We start from the raw sequence: 19,261 nt of genomic DNA, 5'->3' as shown, positions 1-19,261 counted from the left end.
ACTTTTTTTTTTTTTAACCGCGCGGTCATGGGCCGAGCGCGGTTCATGGTTTACCCGTGGTTTATTTTTTTATTTTTATTTTTTAACCGCGCGGCCATGGGCCGAGCGCGGTTCATGGTTTACCCGTGGCTTATTATTTTTTAACCGCGCGGCCATGGGCCGAGCGCGATTCTAGGTTTACCCGGGGTTTATTATTTTTTTTGTTTTGGCGGTGACCAGACGCAGACCTCCGCTCGGCCAAATTTTGAGTCACGCAACGTGTGATGTTTTTGCGCCAGAAGCTGTTAAAACATAAATACACGGACAATTTTACGGATATTGTTTTCTTTTTTGTGGATAAAATATATTTTCTTTTCGTTTTATCAAAGCGTTGGATTTAAAGGGTATAATAAATACGCTAAAAAAAGGTATTACGTCAGCCATGGAATGCGCTGACGTTGCAGCTTTCACTTTCGCTACGTGACAAATAAGATCGTGTTTACTTTGCAAGTTTATTTCGCCAGAAGCGACTGTCATTAATTTATTTGTAATTTTGCGAGTATTTCTTGTGGTTTTAGGCAAATGAAGTAAATTCTTTGGCTGTTTCATCGCAGCGAGTTCGGTGATCGGAAGGAAAATTAAATATTTGCAAGCCAAGCAAAGAACTTGTCAGAACGTGCAAGGATTACGTCATTGGTAGGAAAATAACCACCGTACTAAAGATAGCCGTGGATAACGCAATTCTTGAATTATGTGACTTGTGTGACTTCTTTGCTAGCCCTTTACTCAAGGGAAAAAACTATTTAATTTAATCGTGACTTTTAAGAAAGAAAGCTGTTGTTAATAGTGTTCGTATCTTCATGCCCATACATATCCCGAAGGAAGTTCCAGATTAAGACTATTACGTCATCGGAGATTTCACACCGGTTACGACTGATGGTGCAATAATACAGTTTGTGTTGATCAAGTAATGTGGTGTCTACAGTAATCAATGAATCATCAAGGATTGCTTTGGAATGTACACTGCGTTGCGACTGTAGTGCTAAGAAAACAGTTAAATTTTAAAAGCGCGGTTACAAGATCTAACAGATCTTCTTGTTTTTTTTTTGTCGGTGACCAGACGTAGACCTCCGCTCGGCCAAATTCCGAGTCACGCAACGTGTGATGTTTTTTTCCGCCAGAAGCTGTTAAAACATTATAACACGGATATTTTTACGGATATTGTTTCCTTTGTTGTGGGTAAAATATATTTTCTTTTGGTTTTATCGAAGCGTTAGATTCAAAGGGAATAATAAATACGCTAAAAAGAGGTATTACGTCAGCCATGGAATGCGCTGACGTTGCAGCTTTGACTTTTGCTACGTGACAAATAAGATCGTGTTTACTTTGAAAGTTTATTTCGGTAGAAGCGACGTTCATCGATTTATTTGCAAGTTTGCGAGTATTTCTTGTGGTTTTAGGCAAATGAAGTAAATTCTTTCACTGTTTCATCGCAGCGAGTTCGGTGATCAGAAGGAAAATTAAATATTTGCAAGTCAAGCAAAGAACGTTTCAGAACGTGCAAGGATTACGTCATTGGTGGGGAAATAACCACCGTACTAAAGATAGCCGTGGATAACGCAATTCTTGAGTTATGTGGCTGGTGTGACTTCTTTGCTAATCCTTTACTCAAGGGAAAAAAACAATTAAATTTAATCGTGACTTTAAAGAAAGAAAGCGCTTTTTAATAGTGTTCGTATCTTCATGCACATACATATCCCGAAGAAAGTTCCAGATTAAGACTATTACGTCATCGGAGATGTCACAACGGCTACGAGTGATGGTGCAATAATAGAGTTTGTGTTGATTAAGTGCTGTGATGTCTACAGTAATCAATGAATCATCAAAAGATTGCTTTGGAATATGCACTGCGTTGCGACTGTAGTGCTAAGAAAACAGTTAAATTTTAAAAGCGCGGTTATAAGATCTAACAGATCTTCTTGTTTAGTTTTGTCGGTGACCAGACCCAAACTTCCTCTCGGCCAAATGTTGAGTCACGCAACCTGTGATGTTTACTCGCCAAAAGCTGTTGAAACATTAATACAAAGACAATGTTACGGATATTGTTTTCTTTATTTGTGTGTAAAATATATTTTCTTTTGGTTTTATCGAGACGTTGGATTCGAAGGGAAATAATAAATACGCTAAAAAAAGGTATTACGTCAGCCATGGGATGCGCTGACGTTGCAGCTTTCACTTTCGCTACGTGACAAATAAGATCGTGTTTACCTTGCAAGTTGATTTCGGCAGAAGCGACGGTCATCAATTTATTTGCAAGTTTGCGAATAGTTCTTGTGGTTTTAGGCAAATGAAGTAAATTCTTTGGCTGTTTCATCGCAGCGAGTTCGGTGATCAGAAGGAAAATTAAATATTTGCAAGCCAAGCAAAGAACATGTCAGAACATGTAAGGATTACGTCATTGGAAGGGAAATAACCACCGTACTTAAGGTAGCCGTGGATAACGGAAGTCTTACATTATATGACTCGTGTGACTACTTTGCTAGCCCTTTACTTGTGGAAAACACCAATTAAATTTAATCGTGACTTTTAAGAAAGAAAGCTGTTGTTAATAGTATTATTATCGTGTCGTTCATATCGTTCATGCCCATACATATCCCGAGAAAAGTTCCAGATTAAGACCGTTACGTCATCGGAGATTTATCAACGTCATTGGAAGGGAAATAACCACCGTACTAAAGATAGCCGTGGATAACGGAAGTCTTAAATTATGTGACTCGTGTGACTACTTTTCTAGCCCTTTACTCGTGGAAAACACCAATGAAATTTAATCATGACTTGAGAAAGAAAGCAATTGTTAATAGTGTTGTTATGGAATCGTTCATATCGTTCATATCGTTCATGCCCATACATATCCCAAAGAAAGTTCCAGATTAAGACCATTACGTCATCGGATATTTCACAACGGCTACGACTGATGGTGCAGTAATAGAGTTTGCGTTGATCAAGTGATGTGATGTCTACAGTAAGAAAAGAATCATCAAGGACGGCTTTGAAATGTGCACTGCGTTGCGACTGTAGTGCTAAGCAAACAGTTAAATTTTAAAAGCGCGGTTATAAGATCTAACAGATCTTCTTTTTTTTTGTCGGTGACCAGACGCAGACCTCCGCTCGGCCAAATTTCGAGTCACGCAACAAGTGATGTTTGTTCGCCAAAAGCTGTTGAAACATTAGTACACGGACAATTTCACGGATATTGATTTCTTTGTTGTAGGTAAAATATATCTTCTTTTGGTTTTATAATAATACAGTTTGTGTTGATCAAGTGATGTGGTGTCTACAGTAATCAATGAATCATCAAGGACTGCTTTGGAATGTGCACTGCATTGCCATTGTAGTGCTAAGAAAACAGTTAAATTTTAGAAGCGCGGTTATAAGATCTAACAGATCTTTTTTTGTCGGTGACCAGACCAAGGCTCCCTCTCGACCAAATTCTGAGTCACGCAACGTGTGATGTTTTTCCGCAGAAGCTGCTAAAACATTAATACACGGACAATTTCACGGATATTGATTTCTTTGTTGTGGGTAAAATATATTTTCTTTTGGTTTTATCCAAGCGTTGGATTCAAAGGGAATAATAAATACGCTAAAAAAAGGTATTACGTCAGCCATGGAATGCGTTGACGTTGCAGCTTTCACTTTCGCCACGTGACAAATAAGATCGTGTTTACTATGCAAGTTTATTTCGCCAGAAGCGACTGTCATTAATTTATTTGCAATTTTGCGAGTATTTCTTGTGGTTTTAGGCAAATGAAGTAAATTCTTTGGCTGTTTCATCGCAGCGAGTTCATAGATTGGAAGGAAAATTAAATATTTGCAAGCCAAGCAAAGAACATGTCAGAACATGCAAGGATTACGTCACTGGTAGGGAAATAACCACCGTACTAAAGATAGCCGTGGATAACGCAATTCTTGAATTATGTGACTCGTGTGACTACTTTTCTAGCCCTTTACTCGTAGAAAACACCGATGAAATTTAATCATGACTTTTAAGAAAGAAAGCAATTGTTAATAGTGTTGTTATCGAATCGTTCACATCGTTCATATCGTTCCTGCCCACACATATCCCGAAGAAAGTTCCAGATTAAGACCATTACGTCATCGGAGATTTCACAACGGCTATAATAGAGTTTTTGTTGATCAAGTGATGTGATGTCTACATTATCAAAAGAATCATCAAGGACTGCTTTGGAATGTGCACTGGGTTGCGACTGTAGTGCTAAGCAAACAGTTAAATTTTTAAAGCGCGGTTATAAGATCCAACAGATCTCCTTGTTATGTATTAAATACTCGCTTCGAATCAAGCGCTTCAATAACACAAAAAGCCAATATATTTTGTACTAAATAAAGAGTAGAATATTCATAAAATTTTCAATACAAAAATTTTCAAAAGGCAAAACGTTGACACCAAATTGGAATTTTCCACAGGTGTGGTTTGAGCCTGAAAACATTCCCTTACAATGGTATGGATATTTTCCTAAAAATCTTTTTAAATATCAAACATTTTAAAGTCTGACACAATTTCCTCCTTCAAATCCGTCAACTAATATCATTCTGTTAAATCAGGTATCTGTTTGATGTAATCATACTTTCATGGAACCTTACAAGCTTTTAGGGACATTTGGTGCAGGGTTTGAATGACAATGGTAGATATTTTTGTCAGTCTTTGGATGTATGTATAGTGCAGTTCACAATTCATTTTTGTGATTGGACCTGTTCACTATGGAGTCCTAAAGTGTGTCGTCACAAATATTTGAATTTTTGAAATTATGGGATTTGTTGAGATTTTCAGAAAGAGCAAGATGAAAAATGCATCCTGTGAGATTGACAGTCTTCCATTCATGCACTTCCAGGCAATCTATCAAAGATTACAAAAGCTTTTCATTGCCAATGGCATTGTACGTTTCTCAAAAACGTAGTTAATTGGTTGTACCACATCAAGTTATCCCACACGTAAAGAATAAGACATTTCTCATGGGCCAGGAAAATTTGGTTCCCAACAGGTTATATCAGGAGTTATAGATGGTTTTCACTGTCACGCAACGAAAACATAAATCGAAAACTATTCCGTGGATAAAGTCAAGAAATTTTCATATTATAGGAGACAGGTAAAGAAGACACTTCTCCAAGTTTTGGGTCTCTGCGTTTTCCCAAACTTCAGATATTCGTCGAAATGTTTTGCGCCAATTTACAGAGCCCAGTATGAAGCCGCCATGTTGGTGGAGCTCTGTGCTCCACCAACATGGCGGCCGGAAAATGGTGCAAACAGCTGGAACTTACTTTGGCTATCTAGGCGACTGATTATCTGAACTGAACCCACAAACATTTTCACAAGCACTTTTCGTAACACTTTAAGTCCTAAAAAGGCTAAAAGTCACTAGATAAGTGTATATTTTTCCACAAACGCGAACGGAGCGGTATGTCACGCACCGCCATAACTCTGAACTTCAAACGGCGCTGGTTTCCAAACAAAGCATGCTATTGGGCTGAAAAGCTGTAAACAGATATAAGTTTAGATCCCCTTATGCCTTATGAGGATAAAAATTTTCGTAACTCTTTAGTTTCGGATTTTGGAATTTGATGACGTCACGTGAAAACGATCTATATAATATATTACTTTGTATTGCACTCTGGTTAATTTTGTTCAAGTCACTGATTTTAGCAAAATAAAATAAACCATTGTACAGTGTTATAGGGCTTGTGGTTGGTGTGTCTCCGGGGAGGCACTCCCAGAAAAGTTGGTCAGGGGGGTGCGGCCCACTTCCCAAAACCCTTACCCTATTTATGACCAAAATCTGCGATTTTTGCCATCCTATTTATGACCTGATCAAAAATTTGATATCCTGTTTATGACCGTTGCGGCTGGCGCAGTTGCCCTAAACATAAGTTATGAAGGGCTTTTGTTAACGGTCTTATTGATAATGATGAAAAAATAGCTTCTTCTAAGAAACATACCCAATTTAAAGACTAGAGTGCTGAAACCATACCCTATTTAAGACCAAAATGGCCAAAATCGATACCCGATTTATGACCAAAACGGCTGAAAAACCCTACCCTTTGGGGCCGCACATACCTATATAGCCCATATAAGGGGTTACCCCCTGGGGTGTGTTCATTATGGGGGACCATCTGTAATCAGAATCCTCTCCCCAGCCCACACTCTCCGTACCTCATAAATTAGAATACCCTGCTGAAATATTCGATTCCGCAAAACACTTATCATTTCACATTGAGAATATTGGGTCTGGCACTTTTTATGTAAAAACAGTTGAATTCGAATTCAAAAGTCAACAGAAGTGATGAAACAGTCATTCACTGAGCCAGCTACAAACACAATATAAACAAAGAACACAGTTACTGTTGATTAACAGCCCGTTATGGATCCAACATCGAAGGCCACCCTGCTGGGAATACTTGACAGAAATACCCTGAGAGAGCCCAAGATTCTCGAAATCCGTAAACTGACGCCTCGATAACTGCCCGAATTATGGTTATAAAGAAGCTCGACAATCGTATAGGACGTATAGGGAAAACAAGGCCAGAGAACGGGGATTATAAGGCAGAAGGTGAAAGGAATTCTGTCAGTGTTTTAAACAACCCTTTGGGTAAGTTCACACAAATCATTCCAGTGGCGGATCTAGACCTTGAGCTAAGGGGGCGGCGGTTTTGTTTTGCTTGCCCTGCTGGCTATTCTTCCTTCTGTGATTTCTTCTTCCGTTTTTTTTTTACCCAAACTAAGGGGGGGCGCCCCCCCCCCCCCAGATCCTCCACTGCATTCTTTTACCGGTTTTCATCCCGCATGATGCATAGCACTACACTAACCATGCTACCGTGAAATGTAACAAGTGTCCACTTATTTGACTGGCAAATACATATGTTATTTGCCGGTGTTTCAGCCAATTGAAGCGTTATTTATGTACTGGCTGAAAGATTACTATTATAACAGCATAGCTCATTTCAGCAGCTGGATACTTCTACGAGTAATTTCCTGAGGGAATTCTGCTGTACGTTTGATACGCACGCATGATGGTCGAGTATTAGCTTGTGTTTAATTTCCTCTTCTCTATGTTCAGTTTTGCATGGCAAAAGCATGTATATGTCTTTAGCGGAGTATGCTGAGGAAATATTGGCCCTATAGCGCCTACTTAGAGCGGCATGTTGATAGCACGTTAATGATCAGACAATTTAGCAATAGAAAAATACATCATAAGATAGTGATCACTAGAAAAGATTACTAGAACAGCAAAGCTCATTTCAACAGCTGGATACTTCTACGTGTAATATGAGACATTCCGCTTCCTCTTTTTTTGGATTCCCCACCCCCGCCCCCCAGAAAAAAAATTATTGTTCGGTTAACTGCCACAGATATTCCCACGTCGTTTGAACTTTCCTGGATAGGAGGAGAAAGCTTAACCTTTTGAATACCAACTACGCATATATGCGTATGCATATATATGCGTAATTAATGGCGTGCTCTTTGTACCACTTGTGACGTCATCAATTTAAATGTCATCAGATATTCTTGATGAGCAGATAGTAGTACTAGGCTAGGCCTTTCCGCACAATGGTCAGGTTTAGATATCGACGACATTCCGACGTCGCAAATCGAAAAACAACGTTATCAGTTTTGGTGTAAAAACGGTGGTAAAATGGTCCACTACGCCTATGATTGATCAAGGTCCATTTCTAGGCTTCGCCCGTAATTAACATCCAACTTTTCACGGTAGCCAGAAAGAACATACAATGCAAAAGGTAGCCAGTGTAAAAGGGCCGAGAAAAACAGAAAGGAAAGAGGCAACAAACAAAATTGAGAACGGTACTTCATACTAACTCATAATATAAGTCCAAATTTGGCTTATGCTCATGCCCGGAATTGAAATTTTGCTCAAGTTTGTACCTAATCCTCGAAAAATCTCTCCTTTTAGTAAAAAAAAGCTTTCTTAGCAAAACTTAGGCTTATTTAGCGTCATGGCAGCTAAAAACCCTGACTAAACGGTTAAAAACGGTATTTTTTGGCGAAAGTTTGGTATTCAAAGGGTTTAAACATTAATGAATCACAGAGAGCTCTCAACTATACCATTTATTTTATTGTGCTTGAGTCAGGATTAACTGGTTAAGTGATCTTCAAAATAATTCATTTAAATTGATCATTAATCTTGGATCGGCGATCAAACATTGGTGTTGAGGGAAGTAGAATGACTTCGAGCTATTTTTCGAAGAAAGAACTTTGAATTTTAAAATAGTTTATTATTAAATTTCGAAGGTGTAGCTAGCAAAAAACAAAAGACTCCAAGGTTTAGTCCTGTTGAGGGTAATCCGTTTAGGTAGTCCATCGGGGTAGTCCATTGACAGGGGTCAGTGTTTAATAATATATCACCTAAAGCAGTTCTGCTGTACGTTTGATACGCACGCATGATGGTCGAGTATTAGCTTGCTTTTAATATCCTATTCCTATGTTCAGTTTTGCATGGCAAAAGCCTGTATATGTCTGGCGGAATGCCGAGGAAATATTGCCGGCTTTTCAGTAGCGCTTCTTAGAGCCAATAGTCCGGGGGTACTCCCAGAAAAGTTGGGCGGGGGTGTGCGGCCCACATCCCAAAACTCTTACCCAATTTATGACCAAAATCTGAGATTTTTGCTACCCTATTTATGACTTGGCCAAACCTTTGATACCCTATTTATGACCGTTGCCGCTGGCACAGTTTCCCTAAACATAAGCTATGAAGGGCTTTTGTTGATGGTCTTATTGATAATGATGAAAAAGTAGCTTCTTCTAAGAAACATACTCAATTCAAGACTAGAGTGCTAAAACCATACCCTGTTTAAGACCATAACGGCCAAAATCGATACCTTATTTCTGACCAAAACGGCTGAAAAACCCCACCCTTTGGGGCCGCTTATACCTATATAGCACATATAGGGGAGTACCCCCCCGGGGGGTTAATAGCACGTTAAGACCGTTAATGATCAGACACTGGTTTAACAATAGAAAAAACACCATTAGATAGTGATTTCAAAAAATTCAGAACAGTGAAAACGAAATGAATATCAATTGTGTAACGATAAGTTTTATGGCCCACTGGTCGCGTATTTGCCTGCACTTGGGAGCTTGGCAAATGTCTCTGTTAACAGCTAAAACACTTGACGGGTGAACGGATAAATGGTTCGGCAAATAGTGATCTTCACTGAGGAGCGTTACGAAATAGGGAATAACTCGGTTGAACCACTGGCTTAACAGCCGGCACTCGTTACGTGATGCCAGAGGCACAGGGAACTTGTTTCTATGCTCTACTCCAGCGACGACACAGCAGAAAACCAGGAAACTTTTTTGGAACTTAACAAATCTTCTTTATTCTTGACAGTACTTCATACTAACTCATAGTATAAGCTGATCTTGGTAATTGATTTACAACAGTTTTCGCGTTACTTATATACTAACTTAGGTAAATACAGTTGTCTTTCGCTATTGTTTTCTAGTACAAAAGATATGTATTGTGCATGAAGACAAAATTAGTTTTCCATGCGAAAGATTAATGTATCAATTATTTTCATTGGTTTAAGTTATAATTAAAAATCCAGATTAACTTTTTGAAAATTTTGAACCAATAAAAGGCTACTTTTGAAATGCAAAATCTATTATACTTATGAATAGATCGACCAATTAGTCTATTTGCTACATCTGGGCAGATGTTCCTTTCAAAACTTTCCCCAATGTAAATTCTGTACTGTATCTATAATTTGCACCTTAAACATGAATAATTAGATTGAATTATATTGATAACCATATTTGGGAGGAAGGTCAAGGTTTCGGAAAGAAAGATCGTTTTCATCTAGCTCTTAGTCCGTAAATCCTCATCCTCGTAAAAATACTTCGATGGATTCCTATTGGCTGACTAGATGCAACCCAGAAACAATATCTAAATTTGTCTATGAATACCCCTTCGATGGTAAGTGAACTAAATATCTTATGAGTCTCAAACTGAATCCTTTGTTTGGTCATCGTGTTGGTAATTCTAACGCCAATAACCATGTCGATTGTAAAGTAGGTTTGCGATTCCATTATGAATATAGACTCGCATCATTATTTATTGAGTTGCAGTTTGGGGGAGCCTTTTTCTCTCGTGACAGTTAATTGTCATTGTCACGAGTTTCATAGGAAGGACTCGAACTTGTTAAAGATTCTTTAAAATTATGCAAACCCTCGACTGCGTGTCGGCTTTGTTAAATTGTTTAAGGTGGTTACGCCCACCAACCTAGAAGTTATACCTTTTAACAATTTTTTAACCAAATAGTTAATATACATAGATACGCAAGTTTAACAGCAGAGCTCCTAGTTAAGAGCACATATATTTAAAGAGAAATTGTCGGCTCAGCACGCATTACACACGTATGCGTGAAAACCAATCAGAGAGTATGGATGCACACTTGCCTGACAATACAAATTAAATCGCATGGATACATATTCTTTTGCTATGGTGCTCCGCTTGCACGCGCTTCTAACTGGGAGCTCTGCTGTTAACAATATACTCCAGAACAAGTGTGTTCATTAAATACTTCAAAACAATGCAGAGTGAAGTGACTTGTTTGTGACTATAGTGGTGGGTTGATACCAGTTTTTCAAATCGATACAATACAAGTACGATATTTCCCCTTATTTTTTTCTATATTCGATATCGATATCAATACTGTGACGTCATCATTCGAGATTTTTCTCTGAAGTTATCAATTAAGCACTGAAAGCCTTTTAATAGTCCATAAAAATAAAACACAATCATAACAAAAGTGTTTCATCTTTACTTTCTTCTGTGGGTACCAAAAAGAACTCAGACTCCCAGAACTATTGCGCATGCCATGTGTTTACGTCACCTCTTAGATGGAAGTTACAAGGCTGCGATTGTTCCTTCGAATGCAGTACAACACCACTAACGAGAAAACTATTGATTTAGGGCACTGAAACTGCCTGGAATATTTCGGTGAGCAGTCACGTGTGCAGCCTGGTATTGAAAGAGATCGAAATTTCTCAAAAGTATTGATACTTTTTAAGGAAACGCCAGTATCGATGATATCGAGTATTTGGTATCGGTATCAGTCCACCCCTATTTATGACCTATGAATGTCTTGAACCTAAATTATTTGCCAGTTTCTATTGAAGTTAATGCCCTTCAGTGGCTGCCTCTGAAGTGTCATTTTAGCCACATCTGCCACGGTTTTCCATCCCTCGGCATCACTAACACTGCATACGTTGTTGGTTGGGTTGGCAGGGTCCAGAACAAATGGTAGGCTGCGTGGAAAAACACAGCATTTCAGTCCAGTATCACGCCGTAAGTGACACTGACATGATTCATATTACTAAGATTATTTCTGATTACTAAGACCGTGTTTCTTAAGCAATCTCTCATTGTTTCTGCTTAACGTTCTCCTTGGAATGTCTAATGTCTGATGATACTGTCTGCATGTGTGGCTGTCTGTGTGTCTACCCCCAGCTGTCTACCTTTGGGTTAAATGAAATCTGTCAGTTGCTGCCTTTCAGACTTTCAAGTGCTGAATTTTTTATTGTTTGCCTATTTACCTGATTGTCTCTGTCTGCCTGTCTGTAAGCCTTTCTGTCTGGCTGTTTTTCTGACCGGGTGGCTGATTGTATATCTATCTGACTACTTGACTTTCGCTCCGCCATCCTTTGTCTCACTTACTATCCCTCTGTGAGTGTCTATCGTAACTATCTGAATGTCAAAGAATGGTATAAATGTGGGATGTGGCTTAATATGTAAATCAAAGGAAAAAGGGTCATATCACCTGATAGCCACAAGATGCACACTTAGGCGACAAAGGTAGAACAGCACTAGGCTTTTTTCCTACAAAAAATGTTGAGCCTAGTGCTATTCTACCTTTGTCGCCTTAGCGTGCATCTTGTGGCTATCAGCTGGCCCTTTTTCCTTTGATTTACATATTAAGCCACATCCCACATTTGTACCATTCTTTGACATTCAGGTAGTTACTATAGACACCCACAGACAGATAGTAAGTGAGACAAAGGATGACGGAGCGAACGTCAAGTAGTCAGATAGGTATACAATCAGCCACCCAGTCAGAAAAACAGACAGACAGAAAGGCTTACAGACAGGCAGACAGAGACAATCAGGTGAACTTTATGGGAAAACAATCAGAAAAGTAGGGGGGAGGCCTCCCATATTAAAGTGAGAGGGTGATTGTTGGAAATTTTGAAAACAACCCCTAAAATCAGTTTTGTGGGTGTGGCCCAAATTCATTTTCACTAAGGAGTACAAAGGGGTACCAACCTTAAAATAACTCATTAATGTTGAGTGACATTTTCCCCATTTCGTTATAGCAATAAAGAATAACACAAAATTTGACTGGCAAATGGTTCCTGTCACACCACTTCTCTGCACAGCACAGTAGACGCTACCGCGATAACTCTACTGGTGGTCATCCTTGATTTTAGCACCCTAAGAGATATCAATTCACAAATTTGACCCCCTAAAAGGTACGATGATTACCCCCATCGCCTTTATATGGGCATTCCCCCCTCTCCCGCCCGGGTCTTGCTTTGATTTTCCCTGTACAGGAACAAAAACGAACCTTATCTTCATCCCCTTGATTCCTCTCTTAGCGAGAGCCTCATTGTAGTATTTATGCCAAATGACGTGTATGTGGGAATTATCAACCAACTGTTGAAGAACAGCTTTAAAACCGGCCCGAATGTCAAATGATGGTTTTCCAGCCTTCTCCCACCAGGCTATCGTGATGAGCTCCAGTGGATACGAAGATGGCAGTCTAGTTTTACCATTGCTTCTGTATTGAATGCAGGTTTTGCGCCAGTACTTTACAAGGCGGATTAAGTTTTTCACGATCGGCGGTTGATCCTTGACAAACTCCCTTTGTAAGCTCACAAAATGTGCTGAGTAATAATGCTTGTCTTCCGTTGTACAACGAATCATTTCTTCATACAGTTGTTCTGCCAAGTGCAAAAAAATTCACATTCTAATTAACTTGGCTTGATTCAATGTGGACACACACACAGCTAATTCACATGGTTCAAAAGTTTTTGTATTCCCTGAAACAATGAAATTGCAATCAAATAGACTTCATTATGGACTATAAACTGCAACAAGCTGCAGGGAGGCTGGCCAAAGGGGGACTAGTCTCTACATGACTGACAAACAATGGACTCGTATTGAGGTTGGGTTAAAGGAAGATTAAAATCCTATTTTACCTCGACTTCGATCAGTTGTAAATGTCGGCAGCAAGTCAATGTTAAATTCTCGAGACAAATCCAGGCGAAATTTGAATTTCACGGCGAAGGGTGTCTGTCCATCAAAGGTGATTTGGTCTTTATAGGGACTCTGTTTAAGGCATAACTCCAGGCGGTTCTTTGTTTCCTGCAACTTAAGTTTGTGCTCTTCCATGGTTTTCATATTGTTGAGGAAAACGACACAGTCGATGTCTGCTTTGTCCTTGACAGCTGTTCCCTTCCCGACAGAGCCTCCCTGAATTGTGTTGAAAGTACAAGTGATATTTACTAACAAAACAGCACATCTTGAAAACAAAAAACAAAAAAAAAAGGGCTGAATCGATGCCAAAGCAGGATTTAAACCCAGGGCCAATGCATGCAAATCCGGCACCCTAACCACTTGGCCACGCTGCCTCCCCAAAGAAATGTATGAGTTAATAAGTTTTCTCTATCCTGTTGGGGATTTGACTTGACACTACATTATATGAACACAGAAAGTCCAAATAAGCAAAACACCTGGAAAATTATGCTTCCACAATGCAGAAAAATGCATTTCTGAGGGCATAGTTTCTCAAAATTTTGTGGTAAAAACTCAGGATATAGAGACTAACCCTTATGTGTCTGTCGACTGAGTTTGTCCCTGAAAAATATTTAATTTGCAAAATTTAATTGTCCCCTAACCAAACCAATTTTATATTGTGCAATTTGATTTTCATTTGCTTTCTGACATACATATTTTTGAGATTGTTGTTCTTATCGTGTTTGGAACAGTTCCATCGAAATGAAGTAAGAAGTTAGAGTAAACATGACTTTGTCTATTTTCTTGTATTAATTTTATTAATGTACTTCAAATTAAGCACGACATATTTTGAAGACTTAAGTACTTCTTATCGGAAGTGAAATGCTACCTGACGTTCCCCTGGTTACTATGGCACTATAGCAGAGATGGGATTTTAGAAAAACTCACTAGTGGTGATTTGCATCGGCAAGTAAGCTAAACGCAGCACTTAACCAGGTGAAACTTTTTGTCTTAAGCTGAGACATTTTTAAAGTAGTACAATTTTAGAGAACTGCAGTCATGGATTCATTCGATAAAATTTGCCTTGCACAGCATAGAACAGAAAATGGGGCGGGAGGGGGTGGGGTCACATAGTTTTGGTACTTTCACTTGTTTGAAACTAAACTTTGAAATTCCAATTTTAATACCCTCCCCTCGTGGTGCACTAATTTATGAAAGTTTCCTTAAATTAACATTCAATACACAAGGTGGTGACTCTTACCTTAACAAGGCAGTTTATGCTGAGAGATGGCAGATTATGTTGGAGGTATTTGTACAGTTGGTCTACAACCTGGGAAATTGCATTCCTGTTGGCCTCGTCAAGTTGGAGTTCGTTGGTAATGAACTTATTAACAGCAGAGCTATCAGTGAAGTCAACTTTTTCAAAAAACGTTCCTGAAATAATGGAAGTCAAGCACACAGTTAGCCAGCTCGCTTTAGCGCTTTTGGCTGTGTCGTGTGTCTAATGTGTGTTACGTGTTGTGTAATGTACTATACTGCAGGGTACTAAAATCCCCCCCGTGCCCCGCCCCTTGTCCCTCTCTGTCCACCTTCCTGCCTCGTTTCCGTGGGATTGTGGAAAGAAAAGAAAAAGAAAAGAGCAAAAACAACTTGTACAAAAAGCTTTCTATTCACTCACCAAATCCTCAACCACTGGCACAATTTCGTTCTCGTTTGAATAGTGTGGAGTTTGCAGGGTGCCAGTGCATGAACTGTATTTTCTAACTCAAATTCTTAATTTTAGGACTAATTGCTCTTAGGAATATTTTAATTCTGAATTTATCTCATCGAATATAGTAATTGTAAGTAGTAATGTTATTGCAAATAGTAGTGCATTTTTGTCATGAGTGGGAGATTGGGCAACCACTCCCCACGCTTATGACTTAAAATAAAGTTATCTTACCTAACCTTACCTAACATATGACTTTGACCATTTCCAGTATTGATATATGGCATAGTTATGATATATTCATGACAGCTTGAATGCAATGCTTTAAAGGAATTAATTACTCTTTTTTGGTTTTTCGAAGAGAGCGAACAGCTGATTAAAAAAAAACAAGTACTTAAAATGGTCTGGCTCCAATTTAACAAAATCTTCAAACTTAAATGCCTCCTCAGGTGATCTGGAATGAGAGAAAATTCACAAAAGTACTTTGTCTATTTCCCGGAATTGTACCTAACGATTTAATGTTTTGCATATATATTAGATTTTTATTCTGTTTATAAAAAAGTGAAACAAAACCATTGTCAAGCCATTAGTAAAGTGCTTCGGTTGATTTTAGTTTATATTTAGCTAGAATGAAAGTTGTGAAGTTGCATTTTCAGCCTACAGAATTATCATTTGGTGTATAGTCTGACTGGATTCGCAAAAACATAGCCATAGAATTTTACTTGTCACTGATAACCTTGATACAATTCTGTCCTAGAGCTAGCTTTCCATGAGGCTTATCATAGTTCAAATAACAGCAAATAACTCTCCTGTATGCCTTTTGAGGCCTGGAAGACTAAATTCACCGTGTTTTCATTGAATCGTGAATTGTATAATTTAACTAAGAGTGCTTTCAACATGAAATTGGAGTCTAAATCAACACGAACGTACAGATATCAAAACCGCGGCGGAGAGCTAATCTATCGCTTTCTAAAGGCCTGCATGGTCCTAAATGAACTGAACAAGAGCTTCCTACATCGAGAATCAATTGAACCTCAAACAAACTAGGCCACAGTTAGCAGTAAGCAAACACTCAACATGTTGTCGTTTAGTCAATTATCGCCCGGAAGCCATGCAAATAAATTTCTTCCACACTAGCGAATCACAGACAGTTCTGATAGTTAACTAAGGGCCAAGTCGCACTAGAGGACAAAACTGTTTACTTATGTCAAAAATCCGTCATCGCAATGAAAAACCAAGTGCAACCAGTTTGTTCCTCAAAGGACAAAATTTGGTCGCGGACAGACAAACTTCAAAGATGCCGTCGACTACCTCTCAAGCAGGCCAAATTGAGACAAATCTTGGAAAACAATAGTGAGGGTGTTTTGATTTGGAAATGATTTGACAGGTGATATGTAGCAGAGGCTCTATGCGATAGACTTCACGGTAAAATTAATCACATTCTCATTTTGCAAGAACATGAATCCCAGTGCAGGCAACCAATTTTTCCTGTGCGAATTTCCACAATATCCACCAGGATGGATCTATCCTTTGCCAGGCCCTTACATGTTTAATGATCGAGGAAATCCCAGCCCATCTCCTTCAATCACAAGCACTGACTTGTTGCCAGAATCCCTTCAGTTCAGCGAAGACAGCTCAATATGCCGCCATCAACCCCAACTTCTTCGCGCCATACATCTTCGTCAGCCGAGACCAAGAAGGTTCAGGATAGATGGGGTAAAGAGGAGGAAAATCTATTAGTTCAACTGTGGGCTGAAAAGCACGATCAGTTAGAAAGTCGAGAGTCAAGAAAAACATGGGCTTGGATTGCCGAGAAGATTTCGAAAACGCTCGGAACTAACAAGATAGCCGACAAATGCATTCGGAAAATGATGTATATCATAGAACGATACAAGAATGCAAAAGATTGGAACAAAAACAAACAGGAGGAAGCCTCAGGAAATCCGTCTACTACGATGAGGTTGATAAAATCCTGGGATGCTGCTCACAGTATGGCATGGTGTTTGTTCACAGATTTTGTTCTCAAGTGCGACTGTAGCTTTCCGGACAAATTTTTTGTAACTGGTCGATTTCAAGTCGGATTTGTTCAGAACAAATCTGAAATTGCCCTCTAGTACGACTTCGCCCTAAGCCGAGAATATGGAACACCAGAACTGTCTTACGATATTTTTTTTTATTATATTGGGTGGTTATGTCATTATATTTAGTACTTATGTTATTATATTCGGTGATTAACTCATTATACTCGGTGCTTATTCCATTATAGTCGGTGCTTATGTCTTTATATGTGGTGCTGTCTTCATTATATTTGGTGCGTATTCCATTATATTCAGTGCATCCCTCGTTATATTCGGTGCTTTCTTTGTTGTATTAGGTGCCTTTTTCATTATATTCAGTGCTGTTTTTATTATATTCGGTGCTTTCTTCGTTATAGTCGGTTCTAACTTTGTTTGGTGTTTTCTTCATTATTACGGGTGCTAACACTATTATATTCAGTGCTCTCTTCCTTATATTCGGTGCAAAGCCCATTATATTCGGTACTTCCTTGTTCGGTGATTACTTCATTATATTTGGTGCATACTTCATTTCATTCAGTGCTTTCTTCGATATGATTGTCACCAGTCTTCGCAAGGGGCCGTACAATTTGGAGGTAGTCTAGGGAAAGCCGGGAAAAACAGGTGTCACGAAAACTCAGACCCCGAAACCTCAGACGCCTTGAAATTAAAAACTCAATTGTTATCACCTGAATTGCTCTATGGCCACAATGGGGCGAGATGTTTATCTTCTCCGGTTTATGTTGTCGCGTCGATCAAACAGTGAAAAACAAATATTTAACTTCTCAGGTTTATCGCTGTTGCGTCGGTCAAACAGTGAAGAACTAACAAGGTTTAGAACAGCAGCCGACACTGTTTTTCAAAACAGACCTTTTTTATGTAATCGTATGCAGCAAAAAAATGTGTTGTTCTCTGAAACACACTCATTTGATCACAATCTGCTTTTTGACTTTATGTGCGTTGTGTGACTGTCAGCTCGTAAAAAGCATGTGAAAGTCAAACCGATTGAACCGCCATGTCTGGTCGAAATGTGAGTGAACGAAAATTGAAAACTGGCGCGAAGGCCCCGCCACGAGGCAGATTTAATAATTCACTAATCCAGGCGGTATCATGAAAAGAAAAAAAATAGAAGTGTTTGGTTTGAAACTTACTGTTTCCTGTAAGAAATATTCCCGTTATAAGTTGGAACGCAAACATGGCTATCTCTATGTACTCCTTTTTTTTTTTTTTTCTAAATTTCGTTAATTTCTACGGGTTACGTGCCAACAGTCATGCAACACACATAAAGTCAAAAAGCAGATTGTGATCAAACGAGTACGTTTCAGAGAACAACACATTTTTTTGCTGCATACGATTGCATAAAAAAGGTCTGTTTTGAAAAACAGTGTCAGCTGCTGTTCTAAACCTTGTTAGTTCCTCACTGTTTGACCGACGCGACAGCGATAAACCTGAGAAGTTAAATATTTGTTTTTCAGTTTGATCGACGCGACAACATAAACCGGAGAAGATAAACATCTCGCCCCATTGTGGCCATAGAGCAATTCAGGTAATAACGATTGAGTTTTTAATATCAAGGGGTCTGAGGTTTCGGGGTCTGAGTTTTCGTGACACCCGTTTTTCCCGGCTTTCCCTAGACTACCTCCAAATTGTACGGCCCCTTGCGAAGACTAGTGACAATCATATCGAAGAAAGCACCGAATGAAATGAAGTATGCACCGAATATAATGAAGTAATCATCGAACAAGGAAGTACCGAATATAATGGCCTTTGCACCGAATATAAGGAAGAGAGCACTGAATATAATAGTGTTAGCACCCGTAATAATGAAGAAAACACCAAACAAAGTTAGAACCGACTATAATGAAGAAAGCACCGAATATAATGAAGACAGCGCCGCATATAAAGACATAAGCACCGAGTATAATGGAATAAGCATCGAGTATAATGAGTTAATCACCGAATATAATAACATAAGTACTACATATAATGACATAACCACCCAATATAATAAAAAAGAGTATCATAAGACAGTTCTGGCGTTCCATACGAGAACGCCTAAAATTGATAAAACAAGGACATTCTACTCACGATCAGCGCTTGAACTCATATTCTTCTGTCTACTCGTGGCCATGTTTTGCTCGCAAATAGCAATGTCCCGGATGTACGTCAATTTTGTCGAGCGCGGAATGGGACAC

The 19,261-nt window shown here is 39.0% G+C and overlaps 1 protein-coding gene and 1 pseudogene across 2 annotated transcripts; one reads left to right on the top strand and one right to left on the bottom strand.

Annotated features, from left to right (window-relative positions):
• Positions 1-9,360: 9,360 nt before the first annotated feature.
• LOC110065134 (2'-5'-oligoadenylate synthase 1-like) lies at positions 9,361-19,247 on the bottom strand. Of its 2 annotated transcripts, none has more exons than XM_089279128.1 (5): positions 19,155-19,247; positions 14,566-14,738; positions 13,268-13,541; positions 12,634-13,009; positions 9,361-11,317 (listed from the first exon to the last, which is right to left on the bottom strand). In XM_089279128.1, exons 1-5 carry the CDS (start codon positions 19,195-19,197, stop codon positions 11,161-11,163), a joined length of 1,023 nt encoding a protein of 340 aa, XP_089135254.1. In that variant the 5' UTR covers positions 19,198-19,247; the 3' UTR covers positions 9,361-11,160. The 2 variants fall into 2 exon arrangements, with proteins under 2 accessions (XP_089135254.1, XP_089135255.1); XM_089279129.1 differs by lacking the exon at positions 19,155-19,247 and adding an exon at positions 15,257-15,657.
• Positions 16,344-17,050, top strand: LOC149096998 (uncharacterized; annotated as a pseudogene).
• Positions 19,248-19,261: the final 14 nt, after the last annotated feature.

The sequence above is a fragment of the Orbicella faveolata genome, unplaced genomic scaffold, assembly GCF_042242905.1.
Source record: "Orbicella faveolata isolate gen_17 unplaced genomic scaffold, um_ofav_v1 contig_47, whole genome shotgun sequence".
In the NCBI taxonomy this organism is placed as follows: domain Eukaryota; kingdom Metazoa; phylum Cnidaria; class Anthozoa; order Scleractinia; family Merulinidae; genus Orbicella; species Orbicella faveolata.
This window is presented reverse-complemented; position numbering and strand designations above follow the sequence as displayed.